The 22,414-nt window shown below is 34.5% G+C and overlaps 2 protein-coding genes across 2 annotated transcripts in view; one reads left to right on the top strand and one right to left on the bottom strand.

Moving 5' to 3' along the window:
- Window positions 1–7,419, bottom strand: part of LOC123667988 (cyclin-T) — a 31,955-nt gene extending 24,536 nt beyond the window's left edge. The window contains exon 1 of the mRNA XM_045601812.1: window positions 6,747–7,419. Coding sequence (XP_045457768.1) covers window positions 6,747–6,895 — 149 coding nt within the window. The 5' untranslated portion in view covers window positions 6,896–7,419. The remainder of the gene's footprint in view (window positions 1–6,746) is intronic.
- A 17-nt stretch (window positions 7,420–7,436) lies between these two features.
- On the top strand, window positions 7,437–16,923 carry LOC123667989 (KAT8 regulatory NSL complex subunit 2). The gene is made up of 11 exons (XM_045601813.1): window positions 7,437–7,861; window positions 10,493–10,665; window positions 11,062–11,258; window positions 11,736–11,849; window positions 12,621–12,721; window positions 13,189–13,357; window positions 14,123–14,286; window positions 14,495–14,640; window positions 14,901–15,035; window positions 15,405–15,536; window positions 16,419–16,923. Exons 1-11 carry the CDS (start codon window positions 7,798–7,800, stop codon window positions 16,551–16,553), a joined length of 1,530 nt encoding a protein of 509 aa, XP_045457769.1. The 5' UTR covers window positions 7,437–7,797; the 3' UTR covers window positions 16,554–16,923.
- The last annotated feature ends 5,491 nt before the right edge of the window (window positions 16,924–22,414 follow it).

Here is a 22,414-nt window from a genome sequence, read left to right on the forward strand (position 1 = left end):
ACTATTCGAGTCTACTATAGTTAATTTATTTAAATTAAATAAAATTCAAAGCAAAAACTAAATGATTTTAATATCCATGAGATTTATTTTAGCAGACAAAATTAACACACAATTTTGGAACGAAGTTCCTTACGGCAGGCTTGACTTGGCTGGGCGACCGAACTGAAAAAATGTGATACTAAAACCGTAAGAAAAATATATAACGGAAGTGACCTAATATCAGTTACACGACTGTATAATATGACGTTTGTAAAACTAAAATATTACTAGTAACTTTTTTAAAATTATTTATGTATAAAATTAACCGACTTCCAAAAAAGGAGGAGGTTCTCAATTCGGCTGGTTTTTTTTTTAATGTATGTTACTTCAGAAGTTTTGACTGGGTGGAGCGATTTCGACAAATTTTCTTTTGATCGAAAAGTGGTGTGTGTCATTTGGTCCCATTTAAATTTATTTGAGATCTAACAACTACTTTTCGAGTTATATCTAAAAATGTGTTTTTACTTGACGCTTTTTTCGTCGACCTACGTTGTATTATACCGCATAACTTTCTACTGGATGTACCGATTTTGATAATTCTTTTTTTGTTGGAAAGGGGATATCCCTAGTTTGGTACCATGATAAGGAAACCAGGATCTGATGATGGAATCCCAGAGAAATCGAGGGAAACTCTCGAAAATCCGCAATAACTTTTTACTGGGTGTACCGATTTTAATAATTTTTAATTTGAAAGCTGATGTTTATCGTGTGGTTACATATAAATTTTATCGATATCTGATAACTACTTTTTGATTAATCTTTGATAACGCGTAGTTACTTGACTATTTTTTCGTCGATCTACGTTGTATTACTCGTCGATGTAATTGAAGTCGGTTCTTTTTTCGTTTGCGTGCAAACACAATTATTTATTTTAACATTTAGGAAATTTAGTATTTTAGAAAATAAGAAATGCCGTAAAATAAATCGAATAAAAAAATATCAATAATAATAATAATTCAGCGAAATAAAAAAACATAAAATTACATAAATAATTTTAAGAAAAGTTTACTAGTAATGTTTTAGTTTTTTTACAAACGTCATATCATACAGTAGTGTGACTGATATTACGGCACTTCCGTTATATATTTTTCTTACGGTTTTAGTATCACTTTTTTTTCAGTTCGGTCGCCCAGCCCAATGTCAAGCCTGCCGTAAGGAACTTCGTTCCAAAAATAAAATTATATATTTTTTTAGAAGTTGATTTGAGATTACATCCTCCCCCTCCCCCCATTCTGAGCTCACGTAATTAATGGATGTCCCTTATGGATATATCCTGCCTATCTACATAATAGCCGGGAAATATCAAAAACCGGTATCTGAAAAAAATATTCAAACGTGGGGTACGTAACTTCGTAATAAAGATCTTTTACAATTTACGACCTCATTGAAACACTAGTCAACCCACGCTGTTACTCTCAAATGTTCTGTAATATTACGAGAACTTTCGACAATAAAACGTTACTAAGCAAAAAAAAAAAAACTTTTATGAACGTATTCAAACTAACAGTTTTACAGCCTATTGTGTTAATAGCTACAATGTAAACCAACGCAAAAAATAAGTATCGTACCCCTTATCGCAAGGGACAAATTTGACAAAAAAAAAGCTTTATACTTCAATGAGCCATATTTTTTGTATCGACGGTTTTGAGATAACGAAACAGGTAGGTAAACATACAGGTAAAATACATTGTACAGGTAAAATACGTATAAGTTAGATGACACGTTGTTACAGAACGCGTTGAAGAAATAAAAGGTCCACTGCTCGTTCCCCGTAGGTGGATAGCGTGATAATTTATAGCCTATATGTTGACCCGACTTCTTAATAATATTCGTGCCAAATTTGAAGTAAATCCATGCAGTACTTTATGAGTTTATCCCGGACATACAGAAAAACAGACAAAAATTCTAAAAACTATATTTTTGGCTCCGGTATCGATTGTAAATCACACCCCAAGTATTCTTTTAAAATAATATTCATTGTACAGTTTTGACTTTCCTACCATTTTATTATATGTATAGATTATTATTATTAATTAATAAATGTATTATTAATAATTTATGTATTATTTATCCGGGGTTATAACTACTTTTACGAGTAAAACCATGAATCTCAAACTAGTATATCAGTGAAACCGCGTGACGCAGCTAGTTGGTCATCGAGAAGTGAAGCTAAAACTACTCGACCCTATCGTACAAAAACCACATTTTGAATTCAATATCTAAAAATATCGACTAATATAATTCCGTCTACGAAATCTAAACAAAACTTGCGAAATCGTATCATTGTAACGTAAATTTAAATAACACGTGCGCAAATCGATTTTTAAATAAACAATGCGAAGTAGTTCTCGTTTCAAATACTCTAAAGCAGCCATTTATATTCTCTCAAAACTTTTACTCATATATTAAAGACAAAAAAAACTAATATCTGTTCATTAGGACAATTGAACACTATGACAAAACTATTTCTTTGTTAATTTCAAACAAATGACATCCACAAAGTATTGACCGTTTCCTGCTTGGCGAAAATTTTAAACCGATAATAACATGCATATTGTTTTCACAGTTAGCAAATATAATGGAAACCTTTGCTTGTAAAATTAAGCCAGAAAACAATATAAATACTTAGAATTGCTATAATATGACTCATGGTCAACTCGAATCTTGGTTTTGTATGTAATTGTAAAGAAATCCTTACTTTTGTATTGTTATAATGTTGAGTTATTAAGAATAACTAGTAAATAATAATAATAAACGCTTTACAGTCAACGGCCCCCAGGCCCCAGTAGGATTTTGTCCTTGTCGGGGGTCCGAAAACACACAATACCCAAGCAGAAACGCCCAGACCACGACAAACATATATTTATGTGGCCAATACTTAAGTCGGTCGTGAGCGGGATCGAACCAGCGACCGCCAGCGAGTCACTGCTGTGCAACGCGTAGTGGTCCAGTGGTCGAAAATCGACCATAATTAATTTAAATTATAAGTTTGAACATTATGAAGGTTCGAATGTCAGACTACTTTTATAATAAACAAAAGAGTATATATTATGCGTGTGTGTCAAATACATGGTAGTGTGTGTAATGTTTTTTTAATTGATTTAATGTATTTTTTATGCATAATTTAAGAAAAAATGTTAGCATTATCCACTCCCTCTCTATATAAACTTTCAGACTCCTCCTTCCGTGCAATTTACGTAAAAAGGGGTACAAAGTTTTTGCTTCTCGTATATTAATATACAGAGATAGATATTTTTTAAACTATACATCTCCTATGGTTTGTCACGCATTCTGATATACTTTTTATTTCAAAAAATTTTTACTGCATGTTCTGTTACCAACCTTCATTTAAGTAAATAAGCAAATACTGATGATACCTACATTTAACATTCATCTTTGATTCTTCTCTTCTATGAATAGCAGTAACTCAGATACATTGTCCTTTAAGATAGATTTTGATATGCTGTGTTGTTACGGCATTAAAGAATATAGCCACCCTCTCTCTTCCCGTGGGTGTGTAAGAGGCGACTAAGGGATAACACAGTTCCACTACTACCTTGGAACTTAAACAGCCGACCGATGGCGGGATAACCATCCAATTGCTGGCTTTGAAATACACAGGCCGAAGATGAGCAGCAGCGTCTTCGACGCATCAAAGCCAGCCCTGCGGTCACCAACCCGCCTGCCCAGCGTGGTGACTATGGGCAAAACACATGAGTCCACGCCATTTTTGGCGTGAACTTATGGAGGCCTATGTCCATTAGTGGACTGCAAAAGGGTAATATGATGATAGGCTTTTGATAACTCTCGTATTCACCAGCTTACTCCCCAATTGAAGCGTGCATAAAGAAGTTTTACTTCCAACAATAAGCATTAAAAGAAATTTAATTTATGACAAAAATATGTATTAAATCAATAAATATGGTAATATGATACCTTTAAAACTATATTTGCGTAATAAACATAATCAAAATCAGGAAATAGTAAATAAACAGTATGTGGAAAATACAACTGATAAAATAAAAATAATGCAATAATTACTTATCAATGACTCACACACCAGCAGCATATTTTTTAATTAGGTACCTAAAAATATGTTATATCATAGCAAGAAAACTACCATAAAACAAAAACAAAAATCTCTTGATAAATTGACATTACTATTAAAAATTTATCTTAATATATATAAATCTCGTGTCACAATGTTTGTCCTCAATGGACTCCTAAACTACTTAACCGATTTTAGTCAAATTTGCACACCGTGTGCAGTTTGATCCAACTTAAAAGATAGGCTATATTTTATTTTGATATATTATGTTATTATTATATTTCAGAAAAAAATAAGGTGATACGAAGTTCGCCAGGTTAGCTAGTAATATTATAAATTCATAGGTCAACGAGGGGAAAATTTCTAGACCATGACTTAAACAGATAGAGGATATGTGAACAACATTATGAATTAAAAACAAATAATTATTGAAATACAAAATATTTACTTCTAGCAAGAATAATCGGAATTGTTAATGAGTTTATGGTTAATGAAAAATTTGTCACCACGAAGCCAACATGTATTGTTACCATTTTATGTATTACCATTTCTTTTATTATTAAATAAAGTTACATTTCTCAAATTAAATACTTCTCACAAATCACTACGTTACTAAATTTTTATTTATTTCTTTTATATAGGTTTGCTACCTTTTTATATAGGTTTTACCCATGGCTTGGCTTACATTGAATTTTTTTTATAAATATGTCCTATGTTACTTCTAATATCGCCAAATATATGCATATAAAGTTTAAAGATAATAAGTTAAGTAAGTATAAGTTTTTGTGTGAAAGCGTGACAAACTCACATTCACATTTATAATATTATTAAGGATTAGGGGCTACAAGGTAAATCATTTTGAGATTATTTAGAACTCAAATTATATGAAACACTGCATTTATTATCACAATGATAATTACGACATAAAATATTTAAAACTGGACCAAATGATCTCCTTCCTTTCTTCACCATTCTACATGATTATTATTAGAGAAATTATAAAGCTATGTCAGCACAATTGAAAAGTCAAAATTTAAACATATAAAGATAAGTCTTTAATATTATTGAAGTCTTAAATCCGTGTTAGATAAATATTCAATATTGTTCAAATAAATGGAATCACAAAACAATATCTAGCAAAATTTAGAACATTTAAGACAAATACTTAAGTAAATTCAATATTATTGAACAAATAGGAATCTAAAATAACTATCTTTCCATTGTTATATGTAAAAACAGGTGCAGGAAATACAATAGAAGTAGGTCAAGTTCCACATACTATGGTATATTTAGCATATTATTTCATAGCTTTTTAGTATATTGTATGTAAATAGAAGATTCTAGATATAAAATATAAGATACAAGCTAAGAGAAGCTAAGAAATTTATTCGATAAAGACTTTTTATTATTAATAATTCTGTGACTTATTTGAAGATATTAAATACCTACTTTGATTAATTAATGAGATGTTTAGAGTTATTAAATAGGAATAATGAAACATCTACAAAGGCTGGTGAAACCAATTGAAATTTTTGTCTAAAATAATGTTAGGTTGTTAAAACCGCAACATATTATTTCAAGATTAAGGTCAAAATATTTACTGAAAAGAAAGTGCTCCAAAACTTTTACATTGACATAAATTGACTCAACAATACATGAGCAAAAATAGCATTAATGTAGGTCACTAACAATTGAGAATTTATTTTCGATAGATTGTTTTATTGACATATACATACTTTGATAGTTCATAGTTATTTGGATAAGGCTCATATTTTAATATTTAAACTAGCAATCCTTACAGTTAAAAATTACAATTTCACATGTAATATTTGATTACGTCTGGTTTATTAAACTTTACATGAAAAACAAAAACTATACTTACAAAAAGTAATGTGTAAATTAATTGTTAAATTTTTATAATATAAATAATTGACACTGATCATAACAACAAAATATTTATTATCTTTTACCAATGATTATAGTAACAGGAAAACTTATTAAATATTGTTGTCATGAAATACCAAGAAACGTAGGTTATCTTTGGTGTCATCTCTTTCCTACAATCATACACGCGATATGAAACGAACTTACGTCCTTAGCAATTACAGAGCAAACATGAATCATAGTAGGTAGTACAGAGTACAAATGTATAATATAGCTGTGTATGCGTCGACACGTGAAAAGGTCGCTGCGTCGAGACGAAAATTTGCCGCGCAAAACGCTCGTAACGTAACTATACCGTTTAATTATAGACCCCAGACAGGTCGATCCCTACGTCAGCGCGCAGGCGTCCTACACAGCTGTCAAAGTGCACTGACCTAAAAAATACCACGCAACATGCGACCATAACCTAAATAAAACAATGTATGACAATAATCGTTACGATTATTTACTACAAGAACGTTTTCCTTTAGAAATCGAGACTACTCACGGTATTTCCCAGACACAAGCGAGCGAAAGTGACCCGCCTGACGCCGCCAACGTTTCGATGTTTCGTCATATCGATGTAACTTAACGAACGCACTTTTTTACTCGTTACAGACGAATATTACGCTAAATAATCGACATTTTAATAAATAAAACATTGTCGATGTTTCAGATTCACGTTTCAGCCACATGACTCGACAAAAACATTAACACTTTACTTTCTAAAGGATACACTTGAAGCCGCTGGCCCATGTCTTGAATTAGATTGGCGGCCTGCTGCCGGTAGGCTAGCTCTTTATCTGCATCTAAGCCGCATTTTCGACTTGGTGAATTCTGTAGTTGCTCTTTTGTAAAATACCATTTTTCTTGTGCACCAGCCATTGAATGGATATTCCAATGACTGCTTACGAGGAAACACGATAGAGAGCTGTTCTCTATCTATGTGCGTGAGTGGAAAAGGGACAGCGCTATCGCAGCGACGAGCGGATGCAGAGCACGTTAACATTTGAGTGATTTACAAAATATTAAATAACTTTTTCAAGTTAACAACACCAAAATTATTCACAAAATGAAAACTAAATTAAAACTACGTTATTCACAACTATCACTTAACCGAAACGTTATGTAAATTTTTTTTCACTTTTTGTATAACTTCGTAGCTATAATCAAACAGTCGCCATTGCAATCTTTTGGTGGGTTCACTGTGAAAAGTCCGGTGACAGAATGAAGATCTGCAACAAACCCAGGTAAATTTCACTTTAACAATTTGTTATTTTTTGTAACACAGGTAGTATTCTTTTGTTTGTGCATATTTTTAGGCGGGGGTAATGATCTTTCTATGAGTAATAAACAGTTTTAAATATACGGACCTAAAACTTCTGTCACACGGTGCAAATGGCCGACCACCACTGTGGAAACAATACACTTCTTAATAATCTTAGTAAAAATACGTTATTTCTTTGTTAATGTCTTATTAATGACTTGAAAATTAGTAAATCGATTTTTTTGTTTGACGTGGATAAATTAGAAGTCATTATTTTATGGTTCTAAGTAATTAATAATAAATGAGAATTTGTTTTGATAGTGCATTTGCTAATGAAGTTTTCGCAGCCGATGGCGTAATTCGTGGTAAATATTCTGAATCTGTGTACGTGGTTTTCCACTTTCCGCGAAACGTAAAAGCAGCTGTGTTTATTTAAAAAAAATATTAATTTTCTAAATTTAAACAATAATAATAGTTAATGTTATTTGTTTGAAAATTACTTGCATTTCGAACAAAAACAATGTTCCCAATAAAAAAAGAAAACGTAGGCCATTTGCAATCTCATAATATAAGAATATCAGAACGTGAGTAAAAATACTTATAATTTATTTTACTAGTCTTAGATAACACGAAACAATAATGTAGGTATGTATATAATATTTATAAAAGATTTAGTCATAGGAACCGCTTTAGTATGGCATAATAGTTATTTATTTTGTTAATAAGGTTGCTTTTTCATTGTTATTTTTAATACATAATATGGCGTATTTGTTGGCAGTTATTAAATTATTTATACTCACTTAAAATTTTAAGAACAACAAAAATATAATTGTACATTTTAATAAATTATGATAATTAAATTTCCTAACATTTGATTTTGGCGCTAAACGTTCAAGTTGGAAATTGGATAATGTTTTTTGTTTTTTATTTTTTTGTAATAATCTAAAAACTAAAACAGGTTGCTAATTTAAGTAGTTGTCTTATTTATATTATAAATGCGCAATTGATCGTTTTTCACACAAATACTACTATTAAATTAACGTCAAAAAGATGCGGAAAATAATTTCCCCGATTTTACATTTTGAGTAGTCAGTGTGGCTAAGATCTAGATTAGGTAAAACCGAATTAGAAAAACCGAATTTTGGGGTTTTTTTTGGGTGTGGAGGGTGGAGGGTGTAGGGGAATCTATACAAGGTAACACTGTCACACCTCAAAACCCCATGGTTATGGAGATATCCATGGTTAAAGTTTTGAAGTTAGAAGAAGAATTTAAAGCTATTATAATACCTTTGAGCTCGTACTGTTTGCATTGTGTGACAAATCGACACTTTTAAACAAAATAACGCGTCAGACATAATATTCTAATAAAATTTCGGGACCGTGGGGGGATGGGGGGGGAGAGGGTGGGGAACGCTACCCCTGGTACCACTGTCACACCTCGGAACCCCATGGTTATGGAGATATCCATGGTTAAAGTTTTGAGGTTAGAAGAAGAATTTCGAAAGTTAGAGGGAACGCTTGGCTCCGGCGCTGCGGGAAGTGCAGCCCTTCCGCCCCTCCGCGCCTCCGCGGCACAAAAAAACACTCTAGGGGTAGGACAGACCAAGACCACGTGGACAGTGGGGTGCTCCGATTCGGTTTTGGGTATTTTTCGAATTTCTAAACCTATATTCTAGCACGCAATGTTACTAATTTTATTAGAATATTATGTCTGACGCGTTATTTTGTTTAAAAATGTCGATTTGTCAGTCGTTAAGCGTCAGTTCGTATCGTTTGTTGATCTTGCAATCGAGATCGTTTTTACGTAAATTTGTTCGAAAATAAAATGTGAAAGTTGGTGAATGGAGCATATGAGTGCACTTCCCGCTGCACCGGAGTTAAGGTGGAGTCAGACACGGAGCTCTAAGGTATTGTAATATCTCTGAATCACGTAAAGTTAACCCCAAAACTTCAAACACGATATCTTCGAAACCACGGGGTTTACGCGAAACGCACACTACGGGGGGCTAAAAAACCCACCCTCCCCACCACCCTTTACCCTCCCACCCCCATTTCACCCCATAAATTGGAGGCCACTTAACTAACGAATGACCAATTCTTCTTCTAACCTCAAAACTTTAACCATCGATATCTCCATAACCATGGGGTTCCGAGGTGTGATAGTGGTACCAGGGGTAGCGTTCCCCACCCTCCCCTCCCCCATCCCCCTACGGTCCCGAAATTCGGTTTTACCTAATCTAAGGCTTTACCAGAAGGTTCTTAATTCGACTGTATGTCACAAAACGAGATTATTTTCTTGGGAAATTTTATGATAATACATTCATTGGCTAGCTAACTTCACGTTGCTAACTTATTCGTTGACTAGCTAACTTCAGGGTGTCGGTTTTTTGTGCGGTTTGGTGTGCGCGCGCATCTTAAAAATTTACTCATCATTGTTCCCTTACGCGCCAAAAGAAGTATAACTTCAAAAATGACTATATACTACAAACTATTAAAAATAATAACGTATTTTTTTTACCGTATCATATATTAAAGTAACAATTAAAAAATAATTACTAGATAAATAAAAATTAATAATTATTACAATAATATTATAATTATTATCGTTTATTAATATACGTCTTGTGTATGTAAATTATTTACTATCGTCATATTATTATTTATTTTATTTTTGTTTGCAAATGTTGCGAAATCGTTTAGGTGGCCAAAGAATAGCAGAAGTTTTGGAAGAAGATGAAATAGAAGGAGAAATTTCATCCAAAATAGAGGACAATTTGGAAACCTTTGAAAACGACTCGGATTCTTGCCAAAGTGGTGAAAACGATGTTCCTGAACCTGTTCCTACTAGAAGAGGAAATATGACTGACGGTTTATTACATGGAAAACCTGATGTCGTTGATATACCTCTGAGTTACGGCCGTCAAGGACACTTTCTAGGCAGGAACGGCACTACTTACTGGAATATTGAGAAGCCTCCCAAGAAACGTAAAGGAAATTTCTTTGAACCTCGTAAAACCAGATAGAAAAGAGGACTTCTATAACATTTTTACCCAGACACCTCCGAAAAAGAACGTTTCAAGTATTGGGCAAAGAAAATAATCCAGAGACCTCTGCAGTCCCAGGGCCTAGTGGTGTTCGCGGGCGGTGTTCGATCTGCCCTACTAAAAAGAACAAAGTCTAAAACCCAATGCAAATATTTTTATTTTTGTTTTCAGTTAATACAACACCTGATGAAATGACAGAACCTCGTAAGGTGATTCACCTAGAAAAAGTGAGAATGCTCAGCCGGGGCGCTCGTTCGTCAATAAGGATCACTAACGTGAAGTCCATTAAGCCACCAGACCCTGAGCTGGTGAAGAAACAAGAAGAGGAGCAGCTTAGGGCACAGGTATAAATGACTAATTCACATCATTTTTAAAATATAAATTTTAGATTCTAACATAATTTGTCTAGTATCACACATAAACAGGGAATCCTTAAACAAATGTACATACCATGGTAACAAATAATATAATCAAATCTAAAGCAGCCACCCAGCCCTATTGGGAAAGTACGTCATTCAAATAAAACTGTTAATCCATAAGCTATTGTATCTGTTTAATATCAGGGAGTTGGTATGCTTGTAAAAAAGATTAATCAATAGTAACTTTCAATACTCTTATAATTATGAATATAGTTTCCTGTTTATAGTAATAGTTAAAAGAAATGATCACAGATGACTGAATCTAATGCTTAGTTCCATCGTTTGTCTATACTTTGTTATAAATAATTGTCATTGTTACAGCTTCACAAAGAAATCGTCTCACGTTCTCGTACATGCGCTCACCGAGCCTACGAGTGTACATTACCAGTGGTCACGGGTCGAGCGTACTGTGCTAAACATATCCTGGATGATTCCACCGCACCATACAAGCAATGTGCTCATGTCGCCTCATCTGGCTACAGGTGCAACTTACCCGCACCGATTGATAGAGATCCTGGGTAAATATAGCATTTTCACTTTTCCTTTACTTTTATTAGATCATCATTAAGGTAAAGGCGTGATATATCTTGCTCAAAATCTGGAGCAGTCTGTCGGGGTAGTAACTTGTTTTTTTTCACAAGATTGCAGCTAAATAATGCTGTTCTCAAGTAGTGTTGTGTTCCTGTGTGAGTAAGGTGTTTTGGCAATAATACGTGACAGATCTACAGGTATCGTCACTTGGCATATTGTTCACTTTTTATTATATATTTGCATGCTGCGTTTATCATAAATTAGTTTTTGTATTTAGTATTAGTTACTAATTCTTAATTTTATGAATATATTAGTACAAACATTGGCTTAAACCTTTTTATTTAATGAATAAATCAATCTGTCAGTCACTTCAGCCTATCGCAGTCCACTGCTGGACATAGTACTCTCCGTAAAATCCTAATTCATAAATAAATATAAAGTAATAACGACACAAATATGTACAGGTTATGCTTCGAGCACGCCAGTGCAGCGTTCCATGCCCGCCAGAGAAGCGCCGCGCCCCCTCCGCCCGTCACTACCCCGGAGTCACTGCTGAACCAGCTGCAGCACTACGTCCGGTAAGATACACTATGATTATATATATTGCCATAAGTTGCAAGCAACAAAAGTTATGCTTTAGCCTGTAAAATCCCATTGCTAGGTATAAGCTCAGAGCTTCATCCATCACATCGCTCCAATGCGGGTTGGCGGATATATTCCTTTTTGTCAGCAACAATCACTATCAGGTGTACATGATAACAATCGGGATCAACAGCAAAACGTTATCTCCGAGGTACGGTGGAAAGACCCACAAGGACTAACAATCAGACCCAACAGAGACCCTGAGCGGGAATCGAAGCCGTGACCGTCGGTGTTTAGGCGCCGCCGACACGGCACTCACACCAGAGCGGTCATCAAAAAACAAAAGTAAAAAAAAAATAGTGCAACTGCAACCAAGGATTGTGTAGAACATAAATTTATATGGGGCAAACTTATATGTGCGTATGAAGTGTGGAGTCCAGTTTTATACTTACTGTTTAGTATTAAAACACATTTATATTCTTAATTAAATATATTGTGTTGAAATTCAAATATATCCTTGACTTGATCAATATTTTGTTTTCTAATGTTAACACAAATTAACAACTTTTTCGAATTTAGTCGTGGCTTATTAGAGTTTTTACATGCCCGACGTTTTATATACTTTACAGGAACCGTGGTCACGAGAGGACATATTTTACATAGGTATAATGTTAGATGATCCATATTTTCATACATGTGACATGATAATAATAATACTATAATTGTGTATAATATTTATATATTATATTGTATCTTTTTTCTTTCAGTCCTGAACGCGCTCGTACAACATCATGTGCCTCAACGGTGTCGGTCGTCAGTGATCCATCAGAACAGGACCAAGGACCAACGCATGCTGTTGATCCATTTAGTAAGTTATTTTATTCATTTACTAAATTCAGTAATTTTATAAAAGTCAATGTAACTTTCTGCATGAATCTGAGTGTTAGAAAGATTGTGATGAAATTTTAATGTAAGCATTAGTTTGGTTTTAATCTGCCGACCAGCATTGGAGCATCGTGTCCGATTAATGTCTGATCCTTCTCCTACACAGGGCTCTCCTAAAGAGGCCTATGCCCAGCTGTAGGATATTACAGGCTAAAGCAATTAGTATAATGCTACTTTGAGACTAAGAAATGAATTGTTTAAAATTAATTTTCGTAATTACCTTACGGTAATATCGATCTTTTACATAATTGGCAAGAGTATTCTGAAATGCCACCAGCTAATAAAAAATCATTGTGGTATCAGTTACCGAATATGGCGCAGATTGTGCTCGAAAAGTTCTGTACGAATATATAATTATATTATTCTGCCATAAATTTTATTTTATTCCAGAGGAAATTGATGCTACAGCGGTAAACTCAAACGTATCGTCGTCAATAATGGAATACGCCAGTACCAGTGACAGCGAGTGCGATAGTGTAACCCTCGGACCGGGCGGGGACTGCAGGCACCGGGACGCCTCCGACCACGAGGAGGCTCCCTGCGAGACCCAGCCGCTGTGGTGAGTTGTGAGACGTGACTTAAGTGTGCAGTGTGATGGTGGCAGGATGACAGTGATCAGTATGGTGGTCTTAAGTGTGTAGTGTAAGTTGGCAGAGGACAGTGGTCAGTGTGAAATGTGATTGTAGCAGTGGTCAGTATGGCGGTCACACTACGTGTTTAGTGTAAGGGTGGCAGTGTGTAGTATGGCACAGACAGAGTATTAAACTAATAATAATAATGATAATACGAGTATAAAGGAATATATTGAGTTTGTATATAGTACCTTTTTTATAGCAGTAGTAATATGTATTGTTTTGTTTTAAAAAGCGATTTTTTACACTCCATAATAGTCACATATAAAAGAAATATTTAATTTAAATTTTATGTATAGGAATTGGTAAATGACAATAAAGCTTTATTTTCCAAACAAAATATCTACATAGCAGTTACTCTATACATGTTCTGTAATTATATAACTAAATGAATGCTTGGAACCCTCCTGTGTAAAAGCCTCCAATTTTTTCCATTTTACTCTATTTTTTGCAGTTTTCACAGGCCACTGAAATTATATCATCCACCTATTGTTCCCTTAGTCTACCTATATTTCTTTTTCCCAGTGAACCCGACCATATTGTAGTCCTTAGGGACCACCTTTTTTCTGTAGTTCAATGTGTCCTGCCCACTGCCATTTCAGTTTTAATGCATGTTTAAAAGCAGCGGTCAGTTTAGTACTATACTACTGTAACTATTAATTCACACTTCTCGTCATATAATTTCTTTACAGGAAAGCAGGTGTATTCACCGCAGAGGAAGCAGTAACTGAAGCAAAAAATGTACTCCAATCATTACAATCAGCGTACATCAGACAAATGGGCAGGTTGAGAACCTTGCTGCAAACTGCTAGGTTGCAGTATGTGAGGTCTTTGAGAGCGGAAAAGGAACAATACTGTAAGTGTATTTGTACTTTACATCGAACACAAGTTGTTCAGAAGTTATGCACGTAGATATCAATTTTTACTGTGTTTATATTTACACCCATGGGAAGAAAGGGGATGGCTAAATTCTTTACTACCACAACGACACAGCAGATAATATTTAATCATAAGTTTTAAAAATTAAGTTTATTACTTTTTATAATACATACTACTTTTTCCAGGCTCTATAAACACCCAAGCTCGTAGCGGTCCCCTCACAGTACGAGAAAGAAGGCAGCTCAGAAAGTTAAAAGCATATGCCGGCTACCATAAAAAGCATGGTGTTGATGCTGTACTGGCTAGGAAGTTACACCATAAAAGAGCTAGGGTATAGCAAATTATTTCTACACTAAAATTACTCACGGGTTTTACCTGTGTTTTTAACCGACTTTAACAAAGAGAAAATTCTCGATTCAACTGTTTTACTCCTATCAATAAGGCATATTTTATTGACTATCTTTGTTGATAGTTTTATTACTTGTTGATTTACATTAAAATTGTTTTTTTTTTTTTTTATTTAACAATGTAAACAATCACTTAAATAAGCTATTTAAGTTATATATTTATTATGATTAAACAATATTTCAGGTAAACGACATATCCAATAGGCACATTCCATTACACGGGAGGTGTACATTCACTGAGGGTGGGGTTCGATGTCCAACGCATGCACTGCCCGCTGCTAAACACTGCATGAAACATATACTGCATGACAGACATCAGGTAATTTCATAAACAATATGGTTATTATACTGAACCAGCAGACCCGAAAACTACACACTGCCGTTTTTTTCATATTGTATATATATATATTTTTTTTTTTTCGTACAAACCTTGTACTGGCATAACAAACTTCAAAAAAATAATTATCAATTTGGTCCTGTCGTATGGATGTTATGCGCGTATAAAATGATATGAATGATACGAAAAAAATAACAAAACTATTATTCATAAAATTTATAACTATAATCTGTCCCTACTATAAAACTAAACATATTTCTAACCTAATTTCAGTAACCCCCATTTCTAATTTTTTCCAATTCACCAACTTTAAATATTACTATTTAACACAATAGTTTTATTATCTTCCAGGTATTATTCTCAGCGTGTGGAGACTCCCGGGGAGGGGCGGCGTGTCGCGAGGCATTAGCAGACCTACCGCTACCCTCCGCGCTGTGTCGCTACCACGTCATACCCCCCGTGTATACTACGTTCACTCTCAAGGTAGTTTTATTTCATACTACAAAGTTAAATATCGCTACCACGTCATACTCCCTGTGTACACTACGTTCACTCTTAAGGTCACGGCCATTATAAGTGTTGCCATTTGCGGGGATTTAAACTGTGACCGCTAGCGTCCAGTGCTGAGACCGCTGCACAAACGCATCGTCATTTAGACCTGTAATCGACTTTTTTTTTTTTTAAGTAAAAATTTTTTTACGAGAAAATATAATTAAAAAAATAAATAACAACAGTAAGCACAGAGTTGTGAACCTCAATTTTCATCAATATTAAACACCAATATAAAAATCCATAACTTGAATTAATAAATTTTTGTTTGCTAACCATACACACAGTCACAACTATGGATGCTCGTAGATTGCAAGATCTAAAACTACTTTTATTTAATTAGATAAATAGTACACATAAAGTTTAGACTAGAACACACACTGACTAACTGAGGTAGGGCACAGCAGGAATTTCCTGCTCAAAATATGGAGCAGCCCGACTGGGGTAGTACCTCGACCTTACAGAAGATCACAGCTAAATAATACTGTTTTCAAGCAGTATTGTGTTCCTGTTAGTGAGTAAGGTGACCAGAGCTCCTGGGGGGATTGGGTCGGCAACGCGCTTGCGATGCTTCTGGTGTTGCTGGCGTCTATAAGCTACGGTAATCTCTTACCATCAGGTGAGCCGTACGCTTGTTTGCCGACCTAGTGCCATAAAAAAAAAACAGATCAGTATGCCCGACCCATACGACAGCATCTATGCGTCATATTATGATTTTTTATAACCTACACCCTGAATAACCTTTTTCGACTGAGAATTTACAAAAACGATGAGTAATCATACAATTGACTAACTTAAGTTCTGTTTTTCTTACAGAAAGAAGAAGCACCCACTCCATTAAGCGATACATCGTCACGAGCAAGTTCATACATCTCTCACGCAGACCTTCCTTCAGATAATAAAGCAAACATCGAGATTGACTCCCTACAAGAACAAATACAGTATGACTGACATTTAGAATTTAGTCACCTGGATTATGAGGGTTTCTGGCCAGAGTAACATACAAGAAAAACAAGAAAAAAAAACAGACAGACGGGAAAAATAGTGTATGTGTTAAAAGAGTGTTTATCAGTGATGCAAAATAATAATAATCTCATTAAAGTGACAATGTCTAGTGATTAGTGACTCAAAAAACCTCTGAAATTAGTTTTATAATATGCATAAGTGAAATTCTGTGATTTGTGCTAACTGGTTAAAAAATAAAAATATGTACATTTATATATAAAAGTATGAAATGTGTTTGTGCATATGCATTTATAACTGAAAATATTAATATTATAATAATAATTAATAAGTGTAAGAGGATCTACTTCACAATGGAGCAGTGCGGTGATTCAAGATCTGTTCCTTTTCTATGAGACTCGCCCAGATTACATTCAGAAAATGTTAACTAATATGAATGTATGTATATATGTATGTTGATTGATTGATTGATAGGATTTATGGTTTTCAATTGTGCTAGTAAAGCTTTGTTGATAGTGCTAATATCATGTAGAATGGGGACGACACATTGGAGATTCGTGTAGAAAACACTCTCAATTTAATTTAGAACAGTGGCAAAATAATCAGACCTGCATTGTTACACCTTAGGTGTTGCCCATGAAACTCGAAAGTTAGTAAAATGGGGGGAGCTATTATTTTTCGTTGCACGCGATTCCTAAACCAAAAAATAACCAGCAAACATCCTAAAATTTGACGTCTGTTTGAAAAATTGTATCATAATTCCCAATTTTCCAAAATTCAATCAGATTATGTATTCAAAGATGATATTCTAAAAACTTTCAATATACTTTACAAAGTAAAAATACACGTAGTCTTTGGTTATGGGGTTAGTCTAAAATCACATATGATCGAAGGGGTTGAAAAGATGATTAACGGATTGTCCTTTAACCTAAAACAATACAAACATTTAAAAACAGCAATTAGTAACTAAATAGTTATAATTATTTTATAATTATAATAAGCTTCCAATAAACATTTTTCACAAGTGGTATCAATTATAAAATTTACTATTTATTGATCTTGATTATATTGATCATGATCTAAGTGTTAAGGATGAATAAAGTTTGGCTGCAACCTGTCCCATGATAAAATATATAATTTTGATAAACAATTACTTAAAAACTTTTAGCTGTTGTGTGCATTTAATAATGAAATGAAATAAAGTAAATAAAACGCATATAATAAATGTTTTATCGTTATATAAGTAATTAAGTAACTTTGAAAACAAAAGTCCTATCATACCAAAGCCTTAACGTTAAGTATAAGTTAATTCTTAGTTATGATGTAATGCAAAACCAGTTTTTAACTGAATCCTGTTTTAAGTTTGTTTGTACTGCAGGCCTTTAATAATTGCAGTATTATTTTTTAAAATTTTGTAAATGCTCATAAAATTGTTTTTAATATTGACTTTACTAAAAAAATATATTATTGTATGATTGATAAAAATTGAATATAAAGCGTGACGTACAAACTGTGTAGAGACTAGACTTTTTACAAGTACCTGAGATTCTAGCCTTTTATATTAGCTGTCTATTAAAATACCTTTGTCTTGGCTTACCTAGCTAGCTGTTTTTTTTTTTTTGGTGTTGCAGTGGAACCCATTTACGGATGATATCCAGGACGCTCGGGTAGTCCTAGACCGTATGGCGGCTTCAGCACTTGGGGGTGCAATGCCGACCAAACCCCTGCGGGAGCCTTCAGCCGCTTTAATTGGGAGGGTCCCGGATCTGCAGGTAGCAGGATCCCTCCAGCGACAGGCTGGCCTCGGCGAAAAGGCCAGACTTCTCCTCCATGGGGACTGTCCGGCTCACCTCTGAACAATCCCGACTATGCCGTGTCCAGCAGGACCGGGTTCCCATCCCGGCCGACACGAGCACAGGGGCGTTACTGGAAGCGCATTAAGCGCGCCTCCTACGCACCCCCGTTCGTCGCCTGCGGACGGAGGCCTCGTCGGCGGCCCCCTCGCTCATCCGCTCGTCGTTCTCCTTCTGGGCTAAATTAGGACTCCTAGCTTACATCCGATTTATAAATTAAAATTTGATAATTTGATAAACTTTGTCTTGTGCATAATGTTATGCGGATATAAATTAAGACAGTTACCTTCTTTAAAAATGTAATATATTGGTGGTATTTTAACACTCGATATATCCGTAACGCATTCCAAATGTGAGGGCAAAATATTTTTTTAGACCTACATATTGTGGACACAGCGCGAATGCTTCGCTGGTTACTGTTGGCAACTGTAAAATATTCTTGACTTGTTCTTGCGTCTGAAGCATCATGTGTATAATAAATAATAATGTTATATGAACATGTACCAAAAATTGCTTTACATTTTCGTGTAAAAGTTTTCATGCAATAAAGTACTATAAATCGATAGTGTTTTTTTTTTTTTAATAAAATATTGCATAAATATAATAAATAAAAAAATAGTAGTTTTAAGGTGTTATAAATCTAATATATAAAATTCTCGTGTCACAATGATAGTAGTGTTGTTATCCGCCAACCCGCATTGGATCAGCGTGGTGGATTAAGCTCTGATCCTTCTCCTACATGAAGAAAGAGGCCTGTGCCCAGTAGTGGGATATTACAGGCTGAAGCGTAATGTTAGTTACCATACTCTTCCAAAACGGCTGGACCGATTCTTCGAAATTTTGTGTGCGTATCGGGTAGGTCTGAGAATCGGCTAACATCTATTTTTCATACCCCTAAGTTACAAGGGGAGGGAGGATTAAGGAGGTTAATAGTATATGTGGCAAAACGACGTTTGCTGGTAAGGTAGTACATATTCAAAACAAGCATATTCAACTTCCATCTTTCAATGGCAATCAATTACATACCGATTTTCACAATAAACTATCCAATATATTAGTATAATAGTATTGGAGCAGCGTGATGGATTAAGCTCTTATCCTTCTCCTACATGGGGAAAGAGGCATATGCCCAGTGGTGGGATATTACAGGCTGAAGCGTAATATTTAGTTGTGTAAACTCAAATTATGCCTTGCATTCTTCAAAATATATTTATTTATTAATAGGATAGAAACTCATGCGTTTTTGCGCAAAATTAAAAAATACAAAGTATAAATCAATTTATTAAGATACAGCAAAAAATATTTTGCTCATATCTGGACCAGATTGACTGAAAATTCTTACGAAAGAACCTATCCCAATAATACAGCAAAAAGTGTTGCGTACCTGCGTAAGCCAGTAAAGTAGAGCTCTTGAGGAGGGTCAGCAACGCGTTTGTGATGCTCCTATAGCAGGTGTCTACTCTAAAAACTCTAAAAGGCTGGAATCTAGCCAAGCAGGCTAGATTCCAGCCTTTTAGATTAAGCAATAACTTTACTTAATTTTATTCACATTTTAGTTCAATGTTCAATAAAGATCGCAGCAAGTAGAGCGTTTTCTTATTATTTTGTCACCTGGGTCTCGGGCACTCACAGCATATTGTAAAGTGTAGTTTCAGACTATCCTTACATTTTGCTCGTCGAGCAAACGAGTCTTTCTTCGAGGATACAGTAGGTACTCTTACACGGATCGTAAGCTCGTTTACTATCGATAATAACAAAAAAGTCAAAAATATGTTTTCTTTCATGAGTTCTAAGTGTTGATTTCTTACCATTTATTTTATTTGTAAAGAAAATCCATTTCGTCCATGTAGATTCACCGCTACTGGCGGCAACAGCTCCAAACACCAGGCAAAAAATAAAAATAAAATTTATTGCTTTCTTCATACACACACAACCTGGGTCTTTTGAACTATTTTCAGATTTAAAAATATGGGTAAAAATTTTTTTAGGAGGTGGTGTGGTAGTGGCCCCTTAGCTTTTAGTTCGAGTCTTTTCACACTGTTCAATAAGAGACACTGTATTGTTCCATTTTTAACAAATGTCGCGCACAAACTATTTTTAATATTTATTTAAAAGAAAAACTGCGAAATAACTGACGACCGACACGTCTTGTTTGTATACATAACGGCAACAGTGCATAGCTAGGTTATTCCCGCGGCGCGTCGCACGGCATAACCTGCGGTTTGGGAATGTCGCTCCAGATTAGGCTGATTTCTCATACGAAATCTTTTGTTTCACGCGTCGGGCTGTGTCGATGTTTCTCTTTCACACTCATTGAATACAGTGCTAGGGAATCGTACTAAACTTCGTTTGATAGGCGCGCAATCGTTCCACTCGTTACAACTTGACGCCGTTACAAATGTACGCGTAGGTATAGGTAATATTTATTTATTTATGTGTATTATGTAACTTTCGTGCTGGTGCACTGCACCAGTGCTCTTTAGGATGAGACCTCTGCAGCTTAACAAACTTATTAAGTATAATAAAACTTAATTAGTATAATAAAATGAAATGGCCACATTCACATAGTGCTACTTTAGTGTTACCTTTTTTAATCCCACGAGTACAAATTGTCCACATTCTATTGTAGCACTTTTTTATTGTGGATGTATATCATTAATTCATTTTGCTATTTCTAAGTCAAGAAACTTTTTTTGCAGAATCTACATTCCGAATCGGCGGTAGATTCACATTAACTGCGGCGGTAACTTCACATTAATATTTACCAAACAGAAAACATTTACAGAAAACTTCTTCGATGAAGAAAATTTTCATTTTATTTGTTTTGATAAGAAAGAAAAAGCTAAAATATAAAACTTTAAGTAAATAAGCTGTGAAAAAGACAGGTATAATGGAGTATTTTCATATAAGTCTCTGTGGACTTCTACATAGACCTATAAACGCTACAAAAAGTAATAATGAGTCAACTAAGGGAAAATGAATTAAATAAAACCATTGTGTGGAACAGAATCGTCGCTTTATTCAGCAATTTTCCGGTTGAAAAAAAAAATCAACAAAACTACACTGAAATTCTGAACATGACTATTTTTACAAACAATTTACAGCGATTTTTTTTAATATTAATTACGGGTTCTTTGAATGCCTCCCCCGGCTTGTACCCGAAACGAAGCTTGAGTTACACGAACCCACTTCGAATAACTAAAAAAAAAACAATAAAAAAGTAATATTTACACGAAAACTAAAGTACAACGCTCGAACGCGCTAGCCCAAAGAGAAAGCTAAGAAAAAAATACACCGCCCTCTATCGGGAAGCATTCAAAACGCCCGCGCGAGCCTAATCTAAGAATCAGAAACTTATGAGGTACACAATCTTCCTATCCACTTTACTAAGCGTATGTTAACAGCCCCAAAAATGAGGCCAAATTTTTTTTTACATTTTTTCCAAATCTGCAGCCTTTTGTACAGTATATGATACTTACTAATTATATATGTATAGACATAGTTAAAACCGTTACTTTTTTTTGGTCGCGAGCTCTTTTTCGCGGTTTATCGTGTCGATATGACGTGAAAAAAAACTCGCAATTTTTTTTTGAATGTTGAAACAACAGGACAGAATATGCGCAAACACTGATATAAGTTTCGCACAGCTATATTAAAAACCCCAATGTATTAATTACATTAAGATACGTAACCACGATATTAAGATATAATTTTTTTGCCGTTATCTGCGCAATTTTCTAACGAGAATTAGTGAATCGAATTTTTTTAAACATCCGAAAAAGAAACTACACTTTAACATTGGAACGAATTTTTTTTTCACATGAATTTTAATATAATTCTCTACGAACGCACGCTCGATAATAAAAACTTTATTTTATACATTTATTCTGTGTAAAATTAATATTATCGAGGGCACTGTGCCTACGTAACCTAACAACAGAGTTATCTATTATTCTACATTAACACACCGATTATTTTGTAATATTTTGAAATTTT

This window comes from Melitaea cinxia, chromosome 29 (assembly GCF_905220565.1).
Source record: "Melitaea cinxia chromosome 29, ilMelCinx1.1, whole genome shotgun sequence".
Lineage (NCBI taxonomy): Eukaryota > Metazoa > Arthropoda > Insecta > Lepidoptera > Nymphalidae > Melitaea > Melitaea cinxia.

Excerpts from the sequence above, each read along its gene's own strand:
- LOC123667989 (XM_045601813.1), top strand. The coding sequence starts at position 7,798 with ATGTTCCCAATAAAAAAAGAAAACGTAGGCCATTTGCAATCTCATAAT. Across the intron at positions 13,358-14,122 it reads TGCGAGACCCAGCCGCTGTG|GAAAGCAGGTGTATTCACCG; the intron begins GTGAGTTGTGAG and ends ATTTCTTTACAG. Across the intron at positions 15,036-15,404 it reads TACTGCATGACAGACATCAG|GTATTATTCTCAGCGTGTGG; the intron begins GTAATTTCATAA and ends ATTATCTTCCAG.